Genomic DNA, 19538 nt, shown 5'->3' with positions numbered 1-19538 from the left:
CTGTGTCGTAAGAATCCCGATCACACGGCTTGGCGGGGTGCCCTGCAGAAGTGGAGCACGTCCATCTCCCAGCACTCGACAGGTTTCCTCAGACTGAACTGCTCTCCAGCACTCAGTATAGAGGCAGCAGATTGGGAAGTGGTTAAAATGCAAGCTCTGGAATTAGATCTGGGTTCATCAAACCCTAGCTCTGCCACTTCCTAACAGCATCAGAGCCTTGGACAAATTACTCCACCTGCCTGGCCTCTGCTCCCTCATTTATACAATGGTATAAACAGAATATGGCTATAAACAGAATATGGTGAGGATTAAGGAGAAAGTGTATTTGAAGTGCTTAATACTGTAACCTGATGCATAGTAAGGAACTGGTACATGTTGGTTATTATCATAGGTGCTACATTCTTCTCATTTATATTCTTTTTGCCTTCTTACAGAGTAAGAATCACCAAACACACTATGTTTTCCTTCAAGCAGCATTGCCCTCCCCCAAGTCAATAGAAGCAGTTGGTTTATGCATAGATCATATATCCCGACGTCCCCTTCCTGAGGGATGTAAAGTCCTCACCCTGATTCACAGTGCAGCGATTCATGGTTCTCTTCTCCCTCACCAGCCCCCTCCACTGAAACATAAAAACACAATTAAGAAACAGCAGGGCTGAAAGCTGCAGCCTCTCCTAGGTCAAGATCTGGGCAATTTCCACCCAGAAGAGTGAGGCTGATTTCTGACCTTAACAGCAGCCCTAGAAATTCAGGCAGTGGGTCTGAAGCAAACATACCCTGTGATCCAACTTGGGAGCAGCTGTCTCGGTGCTCTCCAGCGGACGTGACAAGCGGGCATGCTGGTGCAGGCTGGCAATTTGTTCTTTAAAGGGAGAACTGGTGAGCCTGCAGCAAAGCATCACTCAAAAAACCCGTCAATCCATCCACGTCACACTTAAGAAAATTCCAACTCAAGAGACTCACCGTTATTCATTATCCCCTAATTAACTCTTTAAAATGAAACAAATTACTGATTAAAAGTGTACTCACAAACCACATACTCAGTTTACCACTTCATCAGGTCAGTGTCACCTACAATAGAGGTCTGTGTCCACTCATTCTGGTTCCTGTCCAGGAAGGAAGCATGCGATCATCAACTTTGCCCAACCATTTCCCTGGTGAGAAGGGCTCTGATATACCCTTCTCCTTGAATGCTTTTGGCCATTACTCATCATGAAATTCTGGATCTATTTCCAGACTTCAGAATGCTGAAAAATGTCCTACAGGTGGCAACCACGCCTGGCACAAGTTTTACTGCAGACACTAGAGACTCTGTACTTATCATCAGACCCTCTTGTAAAAGAGAAGAGTATTTCCTGGGGTCACGAGCAAGGTACATTCACCAGATATTAAGCTCCAGAGAGGCCAGACTATCAATTTTGTTCACCATTATATTTCTGATGCCCAGAATAGCCACAGGCACAGAGAAGGGGCTCAACAAGTATCTGCTGAATAAGGAAGCCCTTGCTCTCAAAATGTCCGTGTCTATAAACATGTAAACAATCAATGTGATGAGGAACATGTGATGGAGGGAGGTACCAAATACTAAAAATGCCAGAAAAGTTTCTATATTGTTCACAAAGGTAGCAGTCTTTCCAGTTTCAAGCTTATGAATACATCTTATATACTCATAACAAAAAAAAATGGCTACCATCTCCTGAGTTCTTTATAGACATTACTCATTTATTCCTCACAACACCTCTGTGGTGTGGAAAAGGAAACTAAGACTTAGGGTGATCATGAGGTCCAAGGTGGCACGGTCAGTGAGCAGCACTAGCACAAGATCCATCTTCTGCGGGCTAGCCTAGGGAAAGTGGTTCTGCAGACGGAACAGACTGGTCTGTGCAGGCAGGATAGGGTAGAAGTTGATGAAGTTACAGAGCAAGGAGGAAGCTAGTGCACCAGTTATCTTCTCCTGAGGTCTTACGTGGCTAAACTAAGGAGGGATGACTGGGGAACGCAGGAGGAAGGAACCAATTACAGAGAAATGCCAAAGACCCCTGGCACGTCTGACAGACTAGAGATGGGTGGAGAACAGGCACACAGAACAACTGGCAGTTCTGAGTAATATCGTACCAATGGAGCAAGAAACAAAACTATCCACCTCATGTGTGGAGAAAACAGTTAATACTTGAGTGCACACAACCACTGTTTTTTACAAATTCTCTTACTGAAGACTCAACAAGCACTCCCCAAGTAGGGACTATTATCACCTTATACAGACGGGGAACTGGAGGCTCAGAGAGGTTACCTCCTGCTCCAGCAGTCACTCAGATGGGAAGGGTCAAGAGCCAGAATATGACCCAAGCTGTCTGCTCCCAGGGCCCCAGCTGTTCAACACGATACCCAAGTGGCTGAAGATGGCATTTTAGAACATTTAAAATTAGAACTGTCTGGCCAAAATTTGATTTAGACATAAGTGATGAATAAAAACCCATTATTGTATAGAAAGCAGACTGCCTATATTCTTAAAAAGATAATAGGCTTTAACTATCTAGGGCATTAAAAAAAAAGTAGGATTCTTATTGTGTACGCTCTTTCTTTTAAATTAGAGAGGTATTATGTGCATTGAGTTTTACCATGCACTATTTCTGAGTTATACTGAGATGAAGTTTAAAAATGTGAATGATCCTGATTTGTCAGCTTAGAGACAAGCATAGAATTCATTAGCTCTATTACATTTTCACTGATGGGGGAGAAATTTAGGTTAATCCACCTGGCTTTAAAAATAGACTTGTACACTGTTAAAATAGTATATTCATTCTTATTCCAGTCACAAAGGCTTAAACTCAGCAAGAGAAACGTCTATTTTCCCTATTACCTTAACCAGGTATCAGTTCTGAACTCAAGAAAATGAGCATTCAGATAAATAACAAGTTCACACTGTATAGCTCAGGGAACTATATTCAACATCTTGTAGTAACTTATGGTGAAAAAGAATATGAAAACAAATATGTATTACTGAACCATTATGCTGTAAACCAGAAATTGACACAACATTGTAAACTGACTGTACTTCCATAAAAATATATATATATATACACACACACACACACACAGACACACACAAAAGACCATTCTGTAACCAAGAACTTGATCTCAGAGAGTCCTAGGCCCTGCCTGGGCGGAGACTGCGGATCTTGGAAGGGCTAATCAAGTCTTCAGATGCACCTCTAGTTCTCATTACAGAGTTTTTAGGGGAAATAATTTACCAAATGAGTCCATAAAAAGATTCTTTTTAAATGCTATATTCAATGGTTTATTGCCAAGGAGAAGATGACATTAAGAAATTAAACCTTAATGCCCCTTGATGTTTTCCCTCAGCATCACATACTTTCTGAGTGTCAAGAAAATACATCTTTATAGCTACATCTAAGTGAGTTCCACCAAACAGAAGCTAGAATCACCTAATGGGATACTTTCTGCACAGGAAAACTGTTGCTGTATTCCTTCATTACAGCAGGCTTACTACTGCCTTCAGGACAGACTCAAAATTACATCAGCCACACTTAAGAAAAGTTTTAATGAGTTTACAAAATGCCCACTAGTTCTCTCTATTCCTTGCTGTCTCAACAATAAACATCCTAAAAGCAGACAACCAAGAAGTTCAAGCAGGGATCTCTGCATCATCAGTGCTGGAGAACTTGGGATTACCGTCCACTAAGTTCTAGTCCTCCTTGCTCTGACTTCTTTCAATCCTCACTAGATTTCATTTGCCCAATAAGCTAATTTAGAATAATCAGTACATATAACGTCTAACTCAGTTTAAATACACGGTTTATTTAAAAACAGGTATCTCCAAGCTAACAAAATAATGCAGTAGTGTAACACTGTCAATAGGGCTTTAAATAAGAAACTCCCTTCACATAACGCTGCGGCTGCAGTACTGTAACAGAAAAGACGGGTGTGGAAATGGAACACCGGCAGATGCAGCAGAGATATAGTCTGCAGTTGACTTGCACATTTGCTTTGCCACTTTCCATCTCAGTAGGTGAGGTAAAAAGAGCGAGTTTTGGAAAGTTCCGTGAGTTTTGCCAAGTTGCTTAAATGGGCTTGCAAAGAGCCATCAACCAATCCTGTTGTTTACATGAAGATTTATCACAGCTGTGACAAGAGAAACCAAGCTTCCACACTTGTTTCAAATCTGAAATTTCTTGTCAACTTCATTGACATTACAAACCCCCACCCGCATTACAAATACATTAGGAAAAGATCTCCACCTTTTTAAACTTCAAGTGAAGTTAACACTGTGTTAATCAGCAGTCATCCCTCCAAAAATTCCTAACTGTAGGTAACCAAAGATATTTCATCAATGTTTTCTTCCAAATAGAGTTTCTAGTTATTTCCTTTACAAACTGTTATAAAACTTTTGAAGAAAGTGCAAAAAAAAAATTCTTTTGGAAGGAGAGGAGAGTGGACTGGATGCAGGAGGGGGTATCCCCCTAAATATATTTAATCTGAAAAAATGTAAATCATCCTGTTGATTAACAGATGTTAAGGGAAAACCGGTGAAAACACCAGGGACTAGTTACTTCACTTCTGGGGTAACTGACTACTGCGAGTTACGATTAAACACGCAAATCCTGCACAAGGGGCCTCACAACATTTCTGTCACTATTGCTACTTTTCCCATCGCGTCGGCCTCTCGATCTTGGAGGTGGCAGGCCAGAGTTCGAGCACGACTCCATGAACTTTATAATGGAGGCCAACACTCAAAAGCTGAGATCGGACAAGTGAGTAGCTGGTAAAGAACACCTCGAGGTATTTCCTGCCCGAACAAAAGCCAGGGTGGAAGAGACACTGTTTTAAACGGCACTAAACTCTGCCAAGATGAGGACGAAGTGTTGAGCCTCACTCCATTAAACACTGCAGGAGAGCAAAGGTATCACTGAGGAGGGCGGAGGCTTCCTCTCCTCCAAAGGACCCCAGCGCAGGCTGAGGCCTCCCTCTATTTTCAAGCACTATACGGCTCGTCTCTGCTGCATACTCCGAAAAGCTATTTTCGCCCACAGCCAAAATCAGCAACAGCAAATTACACTGCAAACAATGGAGAGGGCGCCTGCTCGGCACGGCTAGAAACTCCGGAGAGGCAGCGCGCACACTGACTTTTCACTGGGGCAGAGCCGGGAGGAGTGGCCGCGGGAAACCGGGAAGCCGGTCCGCCGCCTCCCCGCGCTCCGGTGGCGCACGGCGCGCGGGCTCCGGACACCCGCCTCGAGGTGCCCGAAACCCCAAAGGCTGGGGACCCGCGGCAGCATAAGGGGAGGGAGGCAGTACCCCGGGGACAGGGTGCCGGGATCCCCTCGCGTCCCGCACTGCACGGCGGGCGCTCCCTGCTGGAGAGGGCGGCTGAACGCCGGCCGTCGAGGAGACCAGGACGCGCAGGGACCGACGAGCGGCGGAGGGTGGCGGGTAGGTGGTTTTGCGCTGCCCCTGCCCCGGAGGAGCCTTAGGCTGGGCTCTCACGCCCCTCTTCCCAGCTCCTTCAGCTCGGACAGGGAGGGGAAGCCCGCGCCCGGGGCCGCGGGGGTCGGAGTGAGGGAGGCAGGCGGCGAAACGCGCAGAGCGAGGTCGTTCCCGCGGGAGCCCAAGCCCACCCAGTCTCGCCCCTCGGCCCGGCGCCCCCGCCTCTCACCCGTCTCTTGTAGCGGTGGTGCCGGCCCGGGTCGGAGTAGGTGCGGTCCACGGTGAGCGCCGTGTCGCTGCCTGGCATCTCGGTGCTCGCGCCGGGAACTTTCCCGGGGCCCCGGGACGCCGCCGCGAGAGCTGCGGGCCGTGCTCGGGCTCGCTCCGCGGAGCCGCGGGCAGGGGGCGGCGAGGGCTGCTGCAGCTGCGGCTGACACCCGCGCGGCCGCCCTGCGCCGCAGCCGCCGCTGAGTGGGGGGGAAGGCGGGGCAGGGAAGAGAGTCTCCGCCCCCTTCCCCTCCCCGCCGCTCCCCCGCACGCCCCGCGGGGCGGAGACCCCTCGCCAGGTGCGGTTTCTCTGCCTCCCTCCCTTGCTGAAACTTGATTCCACCCCCTCCCACACTGCCCTCTTCTGCGTCAAGAGATGAGCGACATCTCCACTATTTGTTGACTTATCTGTATGTTTATGGTAAAAGATGGATTTTTGGCAAGATGTAGAGGCTTGCCTTAAATGCTTTCTTTCATGTTACTCTTTTATTCAACGTGCACTTACAGGACATCTACTATGTGCCAGGCCCTGGGGTAGAGACCAGAGTTGGTTTTGTTTGGTTTTTTAAAGCCCGTGTTTTTCTTCTAATTCCACTGAGCAAAGAATACACTTCCCCCTAAACATGTATGTATGTGTGGTGCTGCGTATTTCAATTTTACATATTCGGCTCACCTCTATGTTGGAAGCTACTTGAGAGTCAAGACATATCTTTTCATTTTAGTATTTCTACTTCAGTGAATAGTCCCTGCCCACAAGAAATACGGACTCTACAAGAGACATTCAGAACACCTGCTCTGGTGATACAGGTGTTAATAGTGGGAGACTGAAATACTGAAAGTGCAGCGGGTCCCACGAGGAGTTAGAGAGCAATGCGATCAGCCTAGAAGGAAAGAAGGATGTACTCCTCCCCTTCAAAGGGTTGAGGAGGGAGGGAAGTAGGCAGAAGAAAAGTACTGAGCATAAAAACAAAGATACATTTAGTAAACCTCAAGTCATCGGTTTAAGGGTTGTCTTCAGGAACAGAAAGATGATGGTAAAAGGAGGTGGAGACCATGCGGTGACGGGTTCCACTTTCAAGGCTAAGAAGTTCAGCCCTATTCTTGGGTATTGGGCAGCTGCTGGAGGTTTCTGAATGGGGAAATGACAATATCAGGATGGAAATTTAATAAGAAGAAATACCTGATAGTTGTGCGAAGCACTGATTAAAGAAGGGTAAGGGACACAAGTTAGAAGGCCCCTGCAAAAATTGAGAACAACCTAAATGTCCTTCAGAAGGAGACTGAGTAAGCAAATTATGATATGTGCATCCAGTGAAGTGTTCGTAACTGTAATAGAATGGCAGCTCTCTATGTATAGCTACAGAAGTATCTGTAACATACATGGTGGTTAAGTCAAAGAATAGTATATATGATATTCCACCATTTGTGTAAAAACAGAATATGTATATGGGCTTAAATATTAATAGAATATTTCTGGAGGATAAACAAAAAACTAAGGAAATAGACAAGAAACTGACGGCAGAGAAGGGAACTAGGTAGCTAAAAGGAAGGGACAGGGATTTATTTTTCACTGTAAATGCTTTTTAAACTTGAATTCTTGAATTGTGTGCATATATTAACTACTCAAAAAGTAAAATAAAAATATATTTTTTAATAAAGAGGGCAAACTTATTAAGTAACTTAAGAAGAAACAGAAGACCTCACATAGCCCTAAAACCATTCAAGAAATGAAATGAATACTTTAAAATACCTGCCACATATAACACAACTACACCAGGCCCAGAGAATTTTTCAGGTGAGTTATTCTGAAGCAGGGAAGAGAGAGAGCAAATGTTAGTGTGTGTGTGTGTGTGTGTGTGTGTGTGTGATCTTAGCCAGGATGGGCAGAGAAGGCCTCCATCATAAGGTGACACTTGAGTGGAGACCCGAGAAGAAAGGGAGCCAGTCATGTAGATACCTGAACATTTCAGACAGAAGGAATGGAGTGACATGCTTTGCCTTTTCAGTTGTGGGGAAAAAAAAAATGATCCCTACCTCACAGCATACACAAAAATCAATACCAGATAGATTAAAGACTGAAAAGAAAAAACACAACTTTTAAAACTGCCAGAAGAAAATGGGAGAATATCCTTATGATCTTAAGTCATAAAAAGCAGTTCACCAAAAGCAAAAACCATAAAGATTCAGCTACATTAAAATTTTAAAACTTCTGCTTATGAAATGAAATAATAATAAGCTGAAAAAAGAAGCCACAAACAAAACTTGAACTAAAAAAATTAATAGGGATGAATTTCACAAACAATCCTAAGAAACAAAAAAAGCAAAGCACATAAAATTACCTGTTGTGAGATTCTATTCACGTAAAGTTAAAAAACATGAAGAATAAATGACATTTTTAGAAGTAAACAAAGATACATAGTTAAACTATTAAGAAAAGCAAGAGCCCAACAAACACAAATGTCAAGACAGTATTTATCTCTGGTGGGGAACAAAGAGGACTCAGGAGGAGAGGGTGCAAGATTATAAATAATGCCATGTTTAACGAATGACTACTGGTATACTGATGTGTATTTGTTCACACACACATACAAAATATTTCATAATAATTTGAAATTTTAAAGGCAACGAAGACTCGAAGGACAGATGTGATGATCACATCCTTAATCCTAGACTTAAGTCACCAGTAGGGGTATCTACTCAAATACAGAAATGTAATAGCACTTTTACAAATATAAATCTTGACATAAAGGCAAGATGGTCTGTTATTATTAACTTAAGTCCTTGAGTCAATTTAATCTTATAAACACCCATTCTGAAATCTATGAGAGTCTATCTCTGGGTTCCCCCCATCATTTATTTGCTACGTCGTTTTTTCTCAGGCACCTAAGGCTATAGAAAGTATACTGCTCAGTTGTATGTGTGTGTATATAACTGTGTCTGTGTGTAACTTTAGAGAGGTCAGACTTAAAAAGTTTGGGCTTATGGTTGGTGTGACAACAGGCACCGACTTTTCATTTCTATTACTGTCTTGGTGTTGCTGAGAACTCCATCCTGGAAATGCTCACCCTCCATGAAAAGGAAGAATTAAAACTTTATTAGGCTCGCTTCAATTTCAATTAGCAGAGGATGTTCTTTTTTAGATCATTTAGATTTATTTCATAAGCTAGTTGCCCAAAAGCTGCTCTACTGGGCTCTCACACTAAATAATGTTTTTAAAAGCCCAAATTAAATAGCACAAGAGCAAGCTCCCCAGAAAAGAAAGAAAACAAGCAGTGCTGTTCACCATTTGGCTCTCCTATTTGGAATCAGAAACCACGGGGAAAACAGACCATGTGCCCCCATTTGGAGGCAATGCCTAGGGTTTTGTCAGTCCCTGAGAAAGAAAAGAGAAGGAAAGAAAAAAATGCAATTTCTCCTACCAATGTAAGAATTGCCTCTCTCTGCAAAAGTAATGGGGGAAAAATCACACTTTTAAGTTAACAAATGCAGTCAGAACAATAAGGAATACAAAGGTACAAAATCTAAGCTGTGAAATAAGAATTTACTTCCAAAGTGTAAATGGCACAATAAAGGAGCGTATGTTGAGCACCAAAGAAGTGGAATAGGTCATTTGAGCTATAATAGTTTAAAGTTTAGAATGACTAGAAAGGGCTTCATAAAAGAGGTAGGATTATACTTGACTTTTATAGTACATATTCGTTGGTTTTTGCCTGCCCAGCATCCAGTTTCTTATTCTCAAAACAGTGCCTGGATTTTTCTTTTGGGACCTATCGTACCCCAGCCTTCAATCCAAGTGGTTTAGGTGAGGCTGACCATTCCCTACCCCTGGCTCCAGGGAGAAGCATGTGATCCAGACTTGGCCAATCAGAGTCACTGTGCCTTGTGCAGAGACAAGCACATGACCCAGTCTGAGCCAACTAGAGCCACCCCTGAGACTTCTGCTAGAACTGCTGGGAAAGAACTGCGCCTTTCAGCAGGCATGGCTAAGCTGGAAGAATGTAAGCCTGCTGCTGTGGTGGGTGTCCTTGCTGGATGTGGTAGACATACAAAGACGGACTCCTCTGTGAGGAAAACAGAGCCATGGAAGGAGAAAGACTTATTACTGAATTGTTAGAGCACTATATCCAGCTTTTCCCACTATCTGTTGCTGTATGACAAATCACCTTAAACATACTGGCTTACAAGAGCTACCGTTCATTGGCCCATGATCCTGCAATTTGAGCAGACCTCCAAGGGGGTGGGAGTGGCTTTTCTCTGCTCCTCGTAACATTGACTGGGGCTGGAGTATCCAAGATGGCTTCATTCATGTGTCAGCACCTATAGGAATGGGGGTGGCTGGAACGCATGGGGCTAGCCAGGTCTCTGCTCTATATATACTTACATTTTTTAACAAAGTATTTTTATATTTTATAGTCTCTCATCTGCCAGGACTCCCCTATGCCCACCAGAGTAGTTGGACTTCTTTACACAGTGACTTCCAAGAGATCAAAAATAAAAGCTGTCTGACCTCCCGAGGCCCAGCCTGGAGCTGGGAGAATATCACTTCTGTCACTTCTGTTGGTCAAAATGTGGCAAAAGCCCAGCCCAGACTCAAAGGGAGGAGAAACAGTATCCACCTCTTGATGGAAGGAGGAGTGTGCACATATGGGGATGGGAGAAATTGCTGGCTACCATCACAGCAGCAGACCCACCACATCAGATATGGCTAGACTCCCTCTCCAGTAATACGGAGCAAGGTATTCCTCTTTTTGCTTAAACCAGTTTCAAAATTCCTGACTAATACAACATTCAATGCTGGGTATGGGTAGAAAGAGGGCAAAGAGAAGGGTAGCATTTCAAGAGAAAGCAAGAACTGTGGACAGCATGAATAGAGGGTGAATGAACAGAGAATTCTAGTGGGGACCCAGGATTTTCTCAGGCCACTAGCTAGAGAGCCTTCCTTGTTCAGTCTATGCTAGATGACCTCCTGCAGACTGTTTAATTATAGCCTCTATCTCTCAAAATTTATAATATCTTACCATGTTATTTAAGTATTTTATGTGATAATTTATAGGTGCTGTCCCCTGATTAGATTGTAGACTACCTGAAGGGAAAGACTATGCCTTCTAGGTAACTGTGTACAGTCCTGGTTCCTAGCATAGTATCAGGTATTCAGTGCATCCTTGCTGAATGAATGGATGGATTCAACATTTATTAAATGCTTAGTTATGTTCCAAACACTAGGGTTTAAAAAATGAGCAAGGCATAAGCAAAAGGTAGCTTTTGACCTCAAGGGGTTGGAATGAACAATATATAAGGATGAAGATCTGCTGAACGATGAGTGTTACCAATTTTCAGATACTGACTAGTGACTGACGTTTTTCAACTCTGCAGTTCTTTATGGAGCACCTGTAACCTTGAGGTGATGGGCTCTGCTTTTGGTGCGGGGATATAAAAATAAGTTAAGACATGGTCCAGTCCTGAAGGGGCATCCGATTTAGACAGCGAGACAGCCAAAAAAAAAAAGTTGCTACAGATGCAAAGATAGTTATATCCTTGGTACAGAGGTGGGACAAAGGAAAAAAATGGTCTTCTCGTGAACCTCACCTCCTTAGGTGTTCCAGGCTTACCATAACATAGCATGGAGAAGGAAATAAACAGAAAGGAAAGTCTGACTTTAAAGATGAAAATGCAAGCCTCTTATAAAGTAAAGGAAATTCCTTTCATATTCCATTTTTTTGGAGGGGGAGGAAATTAGTTTTATTTATTCATTTATTTTAACGGAGGTACTGGGGGTTGAACCCAGGACCTCGTGCATGCTAAGCACAAGCTCTACCACTGAGCTATATACCCTTGTCCACATACTCCATTTTGATCATAGGAAAGTGTTTCTTCTGGAGGAAAAAATTATGAAACAAAAAGCACAGCAAGCATTTTTTTCCCGAGGGATTTAAGGACAGAGAGAGGAAAGAGAAGACTAAATCAGATTTTAAAGATTTATTCAACTAGCTTGAGGTGAACACATGGTGATATAGACAAGATTTGTTTATACTGCAGCTCAGAAGCTTCCAGGGCTGATGCAAATATGAATCTCTAATTTTAACTGCCTGACTTACAGCCAAGTGGAAATGGCCACTCCTAATGTTTATATTTAATTGTTAACATAGCCTGTTCTATATGACTGTAAGAACACAATCACTGCTACTTACTTAGCATTAGCAATCACCTGGCACATAGAAGCCCCAAACTTCCACTTGGCAAGATTTTGATAAAAACAGGAAAGTAGTCTCAACTCAAACTCTGCAGGCTAGGGAACTTTCCTTCTAAGATTCCTTTTTTCAGAAAATGCAACAATTTCATGCTATTGATTTCTCAAGGGCAATGAATCTTAAAGAGGATTCTACAGGGAGACTTTAAGTGTTCAGAAAACTGGTCTCCTACGTTTATCTTCCCTGCAGATATGAAGTTACATTAAAAAGAACAAAAATGTATTTTATCTCATCAAAATGAAAAACTTTTGCCTTGTGAAAGACCTTGTTAAGAGGATGAAAAGATAAGATACAGATGGGGAGAAATATTTGCAAAACCACATATCCAACAAATTAGTTAGACTGGTATCTAGAATAAAGAACTTGAAAACTCAGTAATGAAAAAATAAACAATCCAACTAAAAAATGGGCAAAAGACATGAATAGACATTGCATCAAAGAAGATATACAGATGAAGAGATGTTTAATGTCACCAGCCATTAGGGAAAAGCAAATTAAAACATCAGTGAAGCATCACCACATACCTATTAGAACCTATCAGAATGGTAAAAATAAAAAATAGTGATAGCACTAAATGCTGGCAAAGATATGGAGAAACTAGATAATTCATACATTTCTGGTGGGAAAGTAAAGTTGTACAGCTTCTCTGAAAAAAAGTTTGGCATTTTCCTATAAAACTAAACATGCAAATACCATATGACTCAGCAATTGCACTCTTGGACATTTATCCCAGAGAAAACACGTTCATATAAAAACCTGCACAAAAATGTTCATAGTAGCTTTATTCATAAAAGCCAAAAGCTGGAAACAGCCCAGATGTCCTTCAACAGGTGAATGGTGAAACAAACTGTGGGACATCCGCACTATGAAATACTGCTCGGTAATAAAATGTACACACTACTGATACACAACAGCTTGGGTGAGTGTTGAGGGGCCTACGTTGTGTTAGGAAAGCTACCAAAGGTTATATACCATATGATTTCATCCATATAGCATTCTTGAAATGACAAAATTATAGAAATGGAGAAGAGATTGGTGGTTTCCAAGGATTAGGAACTGGGCCAGGAGAGAGAGAGGGTTGCAGGAGGAGGTGGCTACGGTTATAGAAGAGCAACACCACGGATCCTGTGGTGATGGAACCCCTCTGTATCTTGACTGTGGTGGATAGCACCCACTCACGTGATAAAACTGCAGAGAACTAAACACACCACACACACACACACACAAACACAGTCATCCCCCGGTACCCACAGGGCACTGGTTTCAGGACCCACTGTGGATACCAAAATCCACAGATGCTCAAGTCCCATAGTCACCCCTCAGTATTAATGGTTCCACATTCTCGGCTTTAACCAACTGCAGATTGTGCAGTACTGAATGCATTTACTAAGAAAAATCTGCTATAAGTGGACCCACGTAGTTCAAACCTGTGTGATGTTGTTTGACAATCAACCATACAAGCAAAACCGAGAGAAATCTGAATAAGATCATGGATCGTGTCAATGTTAATATGATATTTGTACTACTAGTTTTGCAAGATGTTGCCTTTGAGGAAACTAGGCAAAAGGTACATGGGATCTCTCTGTATTATTCCTACAACTGCACATGAGTGTACAATTATCTCAAAATTAGAACTTTAATTTAAAATGTATTTTAAGTTTAAGTGCAACTGTGGTAATTTTCACACGAAAATCTCTGGGTTTGGGATTGGGGGGAATAACCCAGCAAGAAGGAGTGGGTGGTATAGGGAATTTTTTTCTCTAGGGAAGTTGTCCACAGAGCAGAGTTCTTCCAGGTTCTGGCCCTGGCATCAGAGGAGGCGACCAGCTGTAGAAATTGAGGGGCAAGCGACAGACCGTGGGCAGTGCTCAACAATGCGACCACCACCATCGGTATCAGGCTGCAGCTACACTGTGCCTGAAGCTCATAGCTGTCTTAAAGCCAATGATGAAGACTCTGAGGCCAAGGGCAGACAGAGACCTTTATCCTGGGCCCACCAGCGCTGAGCACAGCGTCTACACAAAGTATCATTCTTTAAGGTTTCTGTTGAATAAATGACTGACAATTAAGCCCTGATTTGGTTGGAAGAGTACATCAAAGTTCATAGATTTGGTTCAGGTTCAAAACGACTCATTACACACTGAGTTGTTTAGTAAAAATTTACACTGTAAGTAAAAGGCAAAAATGTACATTCTCTACCTTGAATAGAGAACTCTGCGAATTTGTTTGCTATGTTCTGCTGTGGGGTCCCCGTGTTGGTTTGAGTCTTTGTATTGTATCATGTAACACATAGATTATAACGTGAGTGCTGTGTCACTTCTAACCTCTTGAGTCTACCATTCACTAGGAAACTGTTTCACTGTCTGATCATTGTGTGTGACTCTTGGCTGTCTCCTCCTGCAGTTTTCCCAGAAGTCACAGCAAGGACGGAACACAAACTTAGGTGAAAATGCCTTACTTTGTGCTGGGCACAGAGTGTTCTGCTCGGTTAAGCCCTTAACTGGAGTTGTGATGCTGAGGGTTCCGACTTCACTCCTTCACAGAGGCAGCTGTTCTCTGGAGATCTCGAGCTGACTCCACGCTATGCTTGACCAGCCAAGGAGAATTCTTTCTTATCCAGCACATACCGAACCCGAAGGATGAACTAGCTACACTGCAGGAACACAATGTTTGTGAGTTCACTTTCCATTTTATCGATTCACTTTGCAAGATAAGACTGGTGGCTGATGAAGTTGCCAGAGAAATCTGATGTGATGTCTAAAAACAGCCCAAGTCAGAGTCCAATCAAAAGGGAGGATGCTAACTACAGAAGCCTTCCTCATCTACTTGGGTCCAGACTCATCTCTCTCCTTTCTCTGAATTCTGACAGTTATCTGTTGCTTTTATCAGCCCATAAACATTTAAGTAGAAATGATCTTGTACTGTTACAGGAAGTATGGTATACTGGAAACAGACTGCCTGGATTCAAATCTACCTACAAGCTATAAAACCTTGGTTCTCTCACTCATAAGCAGAGGATAATAATAGAATCTACCTCATTATTGTTGAGAATTAAAGGAGGTAATATATGGAAAGCACTTCCAAATAAGAGCTCAATAAATGTCTACAGAAAACAAAATGTGTCTCATGTGATATATTTTTCTTCTTATCAATAAGACTTCAAAGATTGCTGTTAACCTGGAAAGTGCTCTATCAAGGAAGAGGGTGCCTTCCAATGCCATATCTTATCTTCACAAATTCTCGTAACAGCAGTAGGAAGAAAGTAGGAGCCTCTGGCTAAGATCTGGGCTGAAAAAAGCAAACTTTTTCCCTTTGTACTATTTCAATTCTCTTCATCCCCAAGGCACTTGGTCCACATATAACACTTGTACACTTTGACCAAAGAATTCCACCTCCAGCACTCTATTCTAAAAAAATAATACAATACAAGAAAAGTTTTACAGATGAAGACTGTCCATCACAGTGTTTTATTATGCTGCAAAGTTTGAAACAATCTAAAAGACTATTTATGAAATGGTTGTTTACTGTTTATAAAAAATAGAGGGCTAATTATATAAATCATGATACAGTCATACAAAAAAATATAGTACACCTATTGTAACTTATACTTAGGAAGAATGTGTAATCACATGGGGAGACATTTATGCAATAATATTATACCAAAAAAAGTCAGGATAACCCTAACAGACTGACAGAAATTTTTTAAGTACTACAGTGTTTAACGTTGGCAATGATCTGGAGCAGCAGGAATTCTCACACATTGGAGGTGGGACCACGAACAGGTACAACCCCTCTGAAGCACGATTTGGCATGATCTCATAAAGCTGAAGGCATGCCTACCCTGTGACCCAGCCTCTCCACTCCTCAGTACGTATCCCAGAGGACACAAGTCAACCAGGACACACATACAAGTATGTTCATAGTGGTATGAGCCCTTATATGGAAACAACCCAATTGTCACCAACAACAAATGGATAAATATGTTGCACTACGGTTGTTTCCCAATTAATGTCAGTCATCTGTTACTAAAAATCAAACATTCTGCATGAAAATGCTAAGCAGAGCCTATTTCTCTTAACTCATTGTACAAAGTGAAGTTTTTCTGTTATATGTAGCCAGACCTAATACTGACTGACCCAGAGCCTAACAAAAGCCTGGTATAAAGTATCCAAATGTTGACACTCCCTGTCCCGCCCCACCCCAAACCCCAAATGTTCAGAGCAAAATGGTCAACAGAAGCCTCAAAACATTTTGCCACTGAAGAATAAGAAAACACTTCCTCCATTTCTTCTGTGTCTTCTTACAGAATCTCTACTATATAGCACTCTGTACGGAGTCAGCAAATGACAATAGTTATTTATTTAGCCTACTTCATCTGCACAGAAAGTGTAAATGCATCAATTCTGAGTTACGCCAAACCCCTTTCCTGCCCCCACTTCTGAAATAGTAGGTGCTATTATTTTTTCCATTTTCTGAGTAGATAGTAGTCAATCTATTTCTGAATAGATTAAGTGATTTGACTACGGGTACCCAGTTAATAATTGGCAAAAGTGGAGTCCAAATTCTGGATCTATTTGACACCAAAGCTGATTTACTAGGTATGTATCCTTGGACAATATGTTTAAACTTTATATGCCTCAGTTCCCTCACATGTAGAATGGGGATAATTGCACCCCACTAAACAATAACTGTCTCTTAACCAAAGGCCTATGCTGGCACCACTGAGAACGGGAACAGAGACGAAAACCTCAGTGCATCTGGAAACCCCACTGCTGCGTGGCCCCTCATGTAACTTGTAGCTCATATGAAACTGTCTTGCCCCCACACCCTGCTTGACCTTTTGCTTCTACCAAACAGTCTGATGAACATCAGCATTCCTGATAGCCCCAGGAAGACAATTTCTATAGTCTAAGCCTCTTGTTTCCTATTCTTCATCTGAGAAGGAAAATGAACAGGGCTTTTGAAATTCAAAATTACATCATTAAGACTTTATCATCCATCTGAAGGCTCCTTGTAAATCTTTTTCTTTTTTTAAAAAAAATCATTTCCAAGCACTTCCAGACTTTCAGTTTTGCATTTCAAGTTTCACATAACAAGAACTCAACTCTCATATCACTGTGGAAGTGACGGTGAAATTTCCTACAAGTATATAGAAGTACTCACCCACCTAGCTGACAGCTTTGAAAGGTAGTCTGTAGTTCTATTACTTCTCATTGCTTTTTGCCAGATCAGCTGTGGATGATGCGCACTCAGTGACTATTTCTGACATTCCATTCAAGGAATATCTTTCACAAGAAGAGAGAACTGCTACCCCAGGCACACGATTTATACCCAGTAGACCCTCGCTTACAAGCATGAGCACGGACTTAACACACACATGTTCAGGAATTATCAGAAGTGACTAGGAATCCCACATGTGGGTCTTTCAGAGTTTGGTCATTTGGATTTAAAAACAACAATAATCCTTTCAACTGTGAAAAGGGACACTTGAAGGTAACACACAGTAAGAGGAAAAACAAATAAAAGACATGAGAAGAGACCAGCTTGTAAAGCTTGACTGAGAATTTCTGCTCCATTCAAAGAGGTAGAAAATGCATGAGTTTCACTGTAGCCTCCTGAGACTTGTAATTGCAAAACTATTCTCTAGACAAAGCTCTACTGAGATGAGGTTTTCCCCATCCTTGATTAGTTCCATCTGATCTTTCTACAAATGGAATTGCATTTTTTCAATCCAAAAATATCAGAATATTTTAGATATAACCCATTAGAATATATGTTATTTATAAAACCCCAGCCCAGAAACACCTATTTAAATTACTGTGCCTTAAATATTTCCCCTCCTTTAGATATCAAGGTTGACTGCATAATAAATGATTGTCTGAAGCTGCACTGTCCAATATAGTAGACACTAGCCATGTGTGACCAGTGAACACTTGAAATGTGCCTACTGGAACAGAGGAAATGAATTTTTAATTTAATTTAATTTTAATTAAATTACATTTTGAAGACTTAGCACCAAAAAAAATGCAAAATATTCATTAATTTTTTTTATATTGACTACTTGTCAACGTAAACAACAAAGGTCACTTTTATTTAGCTGCTGAAATGTGAAAACACAGAAGCTGACAAGTATTCTCCACAATTCATTACAGAAATGAAGGTTTTTAAGGACTTATTTTAAAGATGCCCACACAACAGGGTACATAAAACACATTTTTTTTCTTCTTTAATGTACTGAATCAAGCCAGAAGTCACTGTGGCTTTATATGAAGGGAAAAATTTTAGAACTGAGGTGGAGGCCAATAAATCCACAGAAGGACTCAGCTACTGTGCAAACTACTTCTAAAGACTTCTTTGAAGCTAACTCCATAAAGCTGGAACCAAAATCCACCGTGCCCCATGCTATTAAACAGCACCTCTCAACTCACTTCCATCTGAGGTGTTTAACTGAGGCAAAGCTGGGTGGTACCCTCGCTCACCCAGATCTAAGCCGGGCGCGATCATAGTAACCCCGCACACCAGACGTCCAGAACTTCAGTGTGGAGGCAGCACTCTCTGGACACTACAGGGTTTACTTTCTTCTGTAGCTCTGAGCCTGTGAGGGAATCTCTCCCCTGGCTTCAAGGGAGGCCAAAACCCCAAAGCTGGGCTTGGAAAGAAAAAGCGTGTTTCAAACATGTCATATCACCTCTGTTCCAGAGCATCTCTCAGGTGGGTTTATTTCCTGCAGGAGAGTTGTTTCACCCTGTTCTCCAGATCTCCTATGTTGAATTCTCCTGTTTGATTCTCCAGTGACCTCGTGACACAGATGGGGCATTGCTATGACCATGTGTATTAGTTTGTGGGACTGCCGGGACAAAATACCACGGATCCCACAGATCGGGTGGTTTCAATAATAGAAACTTATTTTCTCACGGTTCTGGAGCTGGAGTCCCAGATCATGGGGCCAACAGGGCTGGTGTCTGTCCTCTGAGGCTGCTCTCCTTGGCCTGCAGACGGCAGCCCCTGGCTGCATTGCCTTTTCACGCGGTCATTCCCTTGAGCACTCGCACCCCTGGTGTCTCGATGTGTTTGAACTTCCCCTTCTTATAAGGACACCAGTCAGACTACAGTAGGGCCCAACCCAATGGCCTCATTTTAATTTAATCACCCCATTAAAGACTCTGTCTTCAAACATAGAGTCACATTCTGAAGTACAACAGGTTAGGACTTCAATATGTGGGCTTTAGGGGGACACAATTCCACCCAAAACCCCATTTATGGGACGATTCACTTGGAAATACATGGAAGCAGCCAGAGGAAGAGCATCTGGGAAGGGAAAGAGACGGGATCTCTAAACCTGCAGACAAACTCCACCGCCTGGGGAAATAAAACCCTGATTTCCTTTGTTGAAAACGGCTCATTTTGATTATGTACCCTCTTAAGCTTCACAGAGAGAGAGTTACGCAAAGAATTTCATCAACAGTGATAACCAGAGAGGTAATGGTCCATTAAATATCTTTAACAGCTCCCGCAAAATATCCAGCCCTTTCTCCTCCCAAGCCGCTCCAAGTCTCAACACGCCATCCCGGTGTGTCG

The 19538-nt window shown here is 42.3% G+C and overlaps 1 protein-coding gene across 4 annotated transcripts in view; it reads right to left on the bottom strand.

Moving 5' to 3' along the window:
- TMCC3 (transmembrane and coiled-coil domain family 3) overlaps nt 1-19538 on the bottom strand; it is a 272235-nt gene that overhangs the window by 99843 nt on the left and 152854 nt on the right. For 2 of the 4 annotated variants that reach the window (XR_012078510.1, XM_031683259.2), the window contains exon 1: nt 5675-5907. The exons of the other annotated variants lie outside the window; for them this stretch is intronic. Coding sequence is in view for 1 of the 2 variants with exons in the window: in XM_031683259.2 (XP_031539119.2) it covers nt 5675-5752 (78 nt within the window). In the remaining variant the exon portion in view is untranslated. Of the gene's footprint in view, nt 1-5674; nt 5908-19538 lie in introns of those variants that run through there. 4 annotated transcript variants of the gene reach the window in all.

Source organism: Vicugna pacos, chromosome 12, assembly GCF_048564905.1.
Source record: "Vicugna pacos chromosome 12, VicPac4, whole genome shotgun sequence".
Lineage (NCBI taxonomy): Eukaryota > Metazoa > Chordata > Mammalia > Artiodactyla > Camelidae > Vicugna > Vicugna pacos.
The sequence above is the reverse complement of the archived record's forward strand: the minus strand, read 5'-3'. Positions and strand labels throughout refer to the sequence as shown.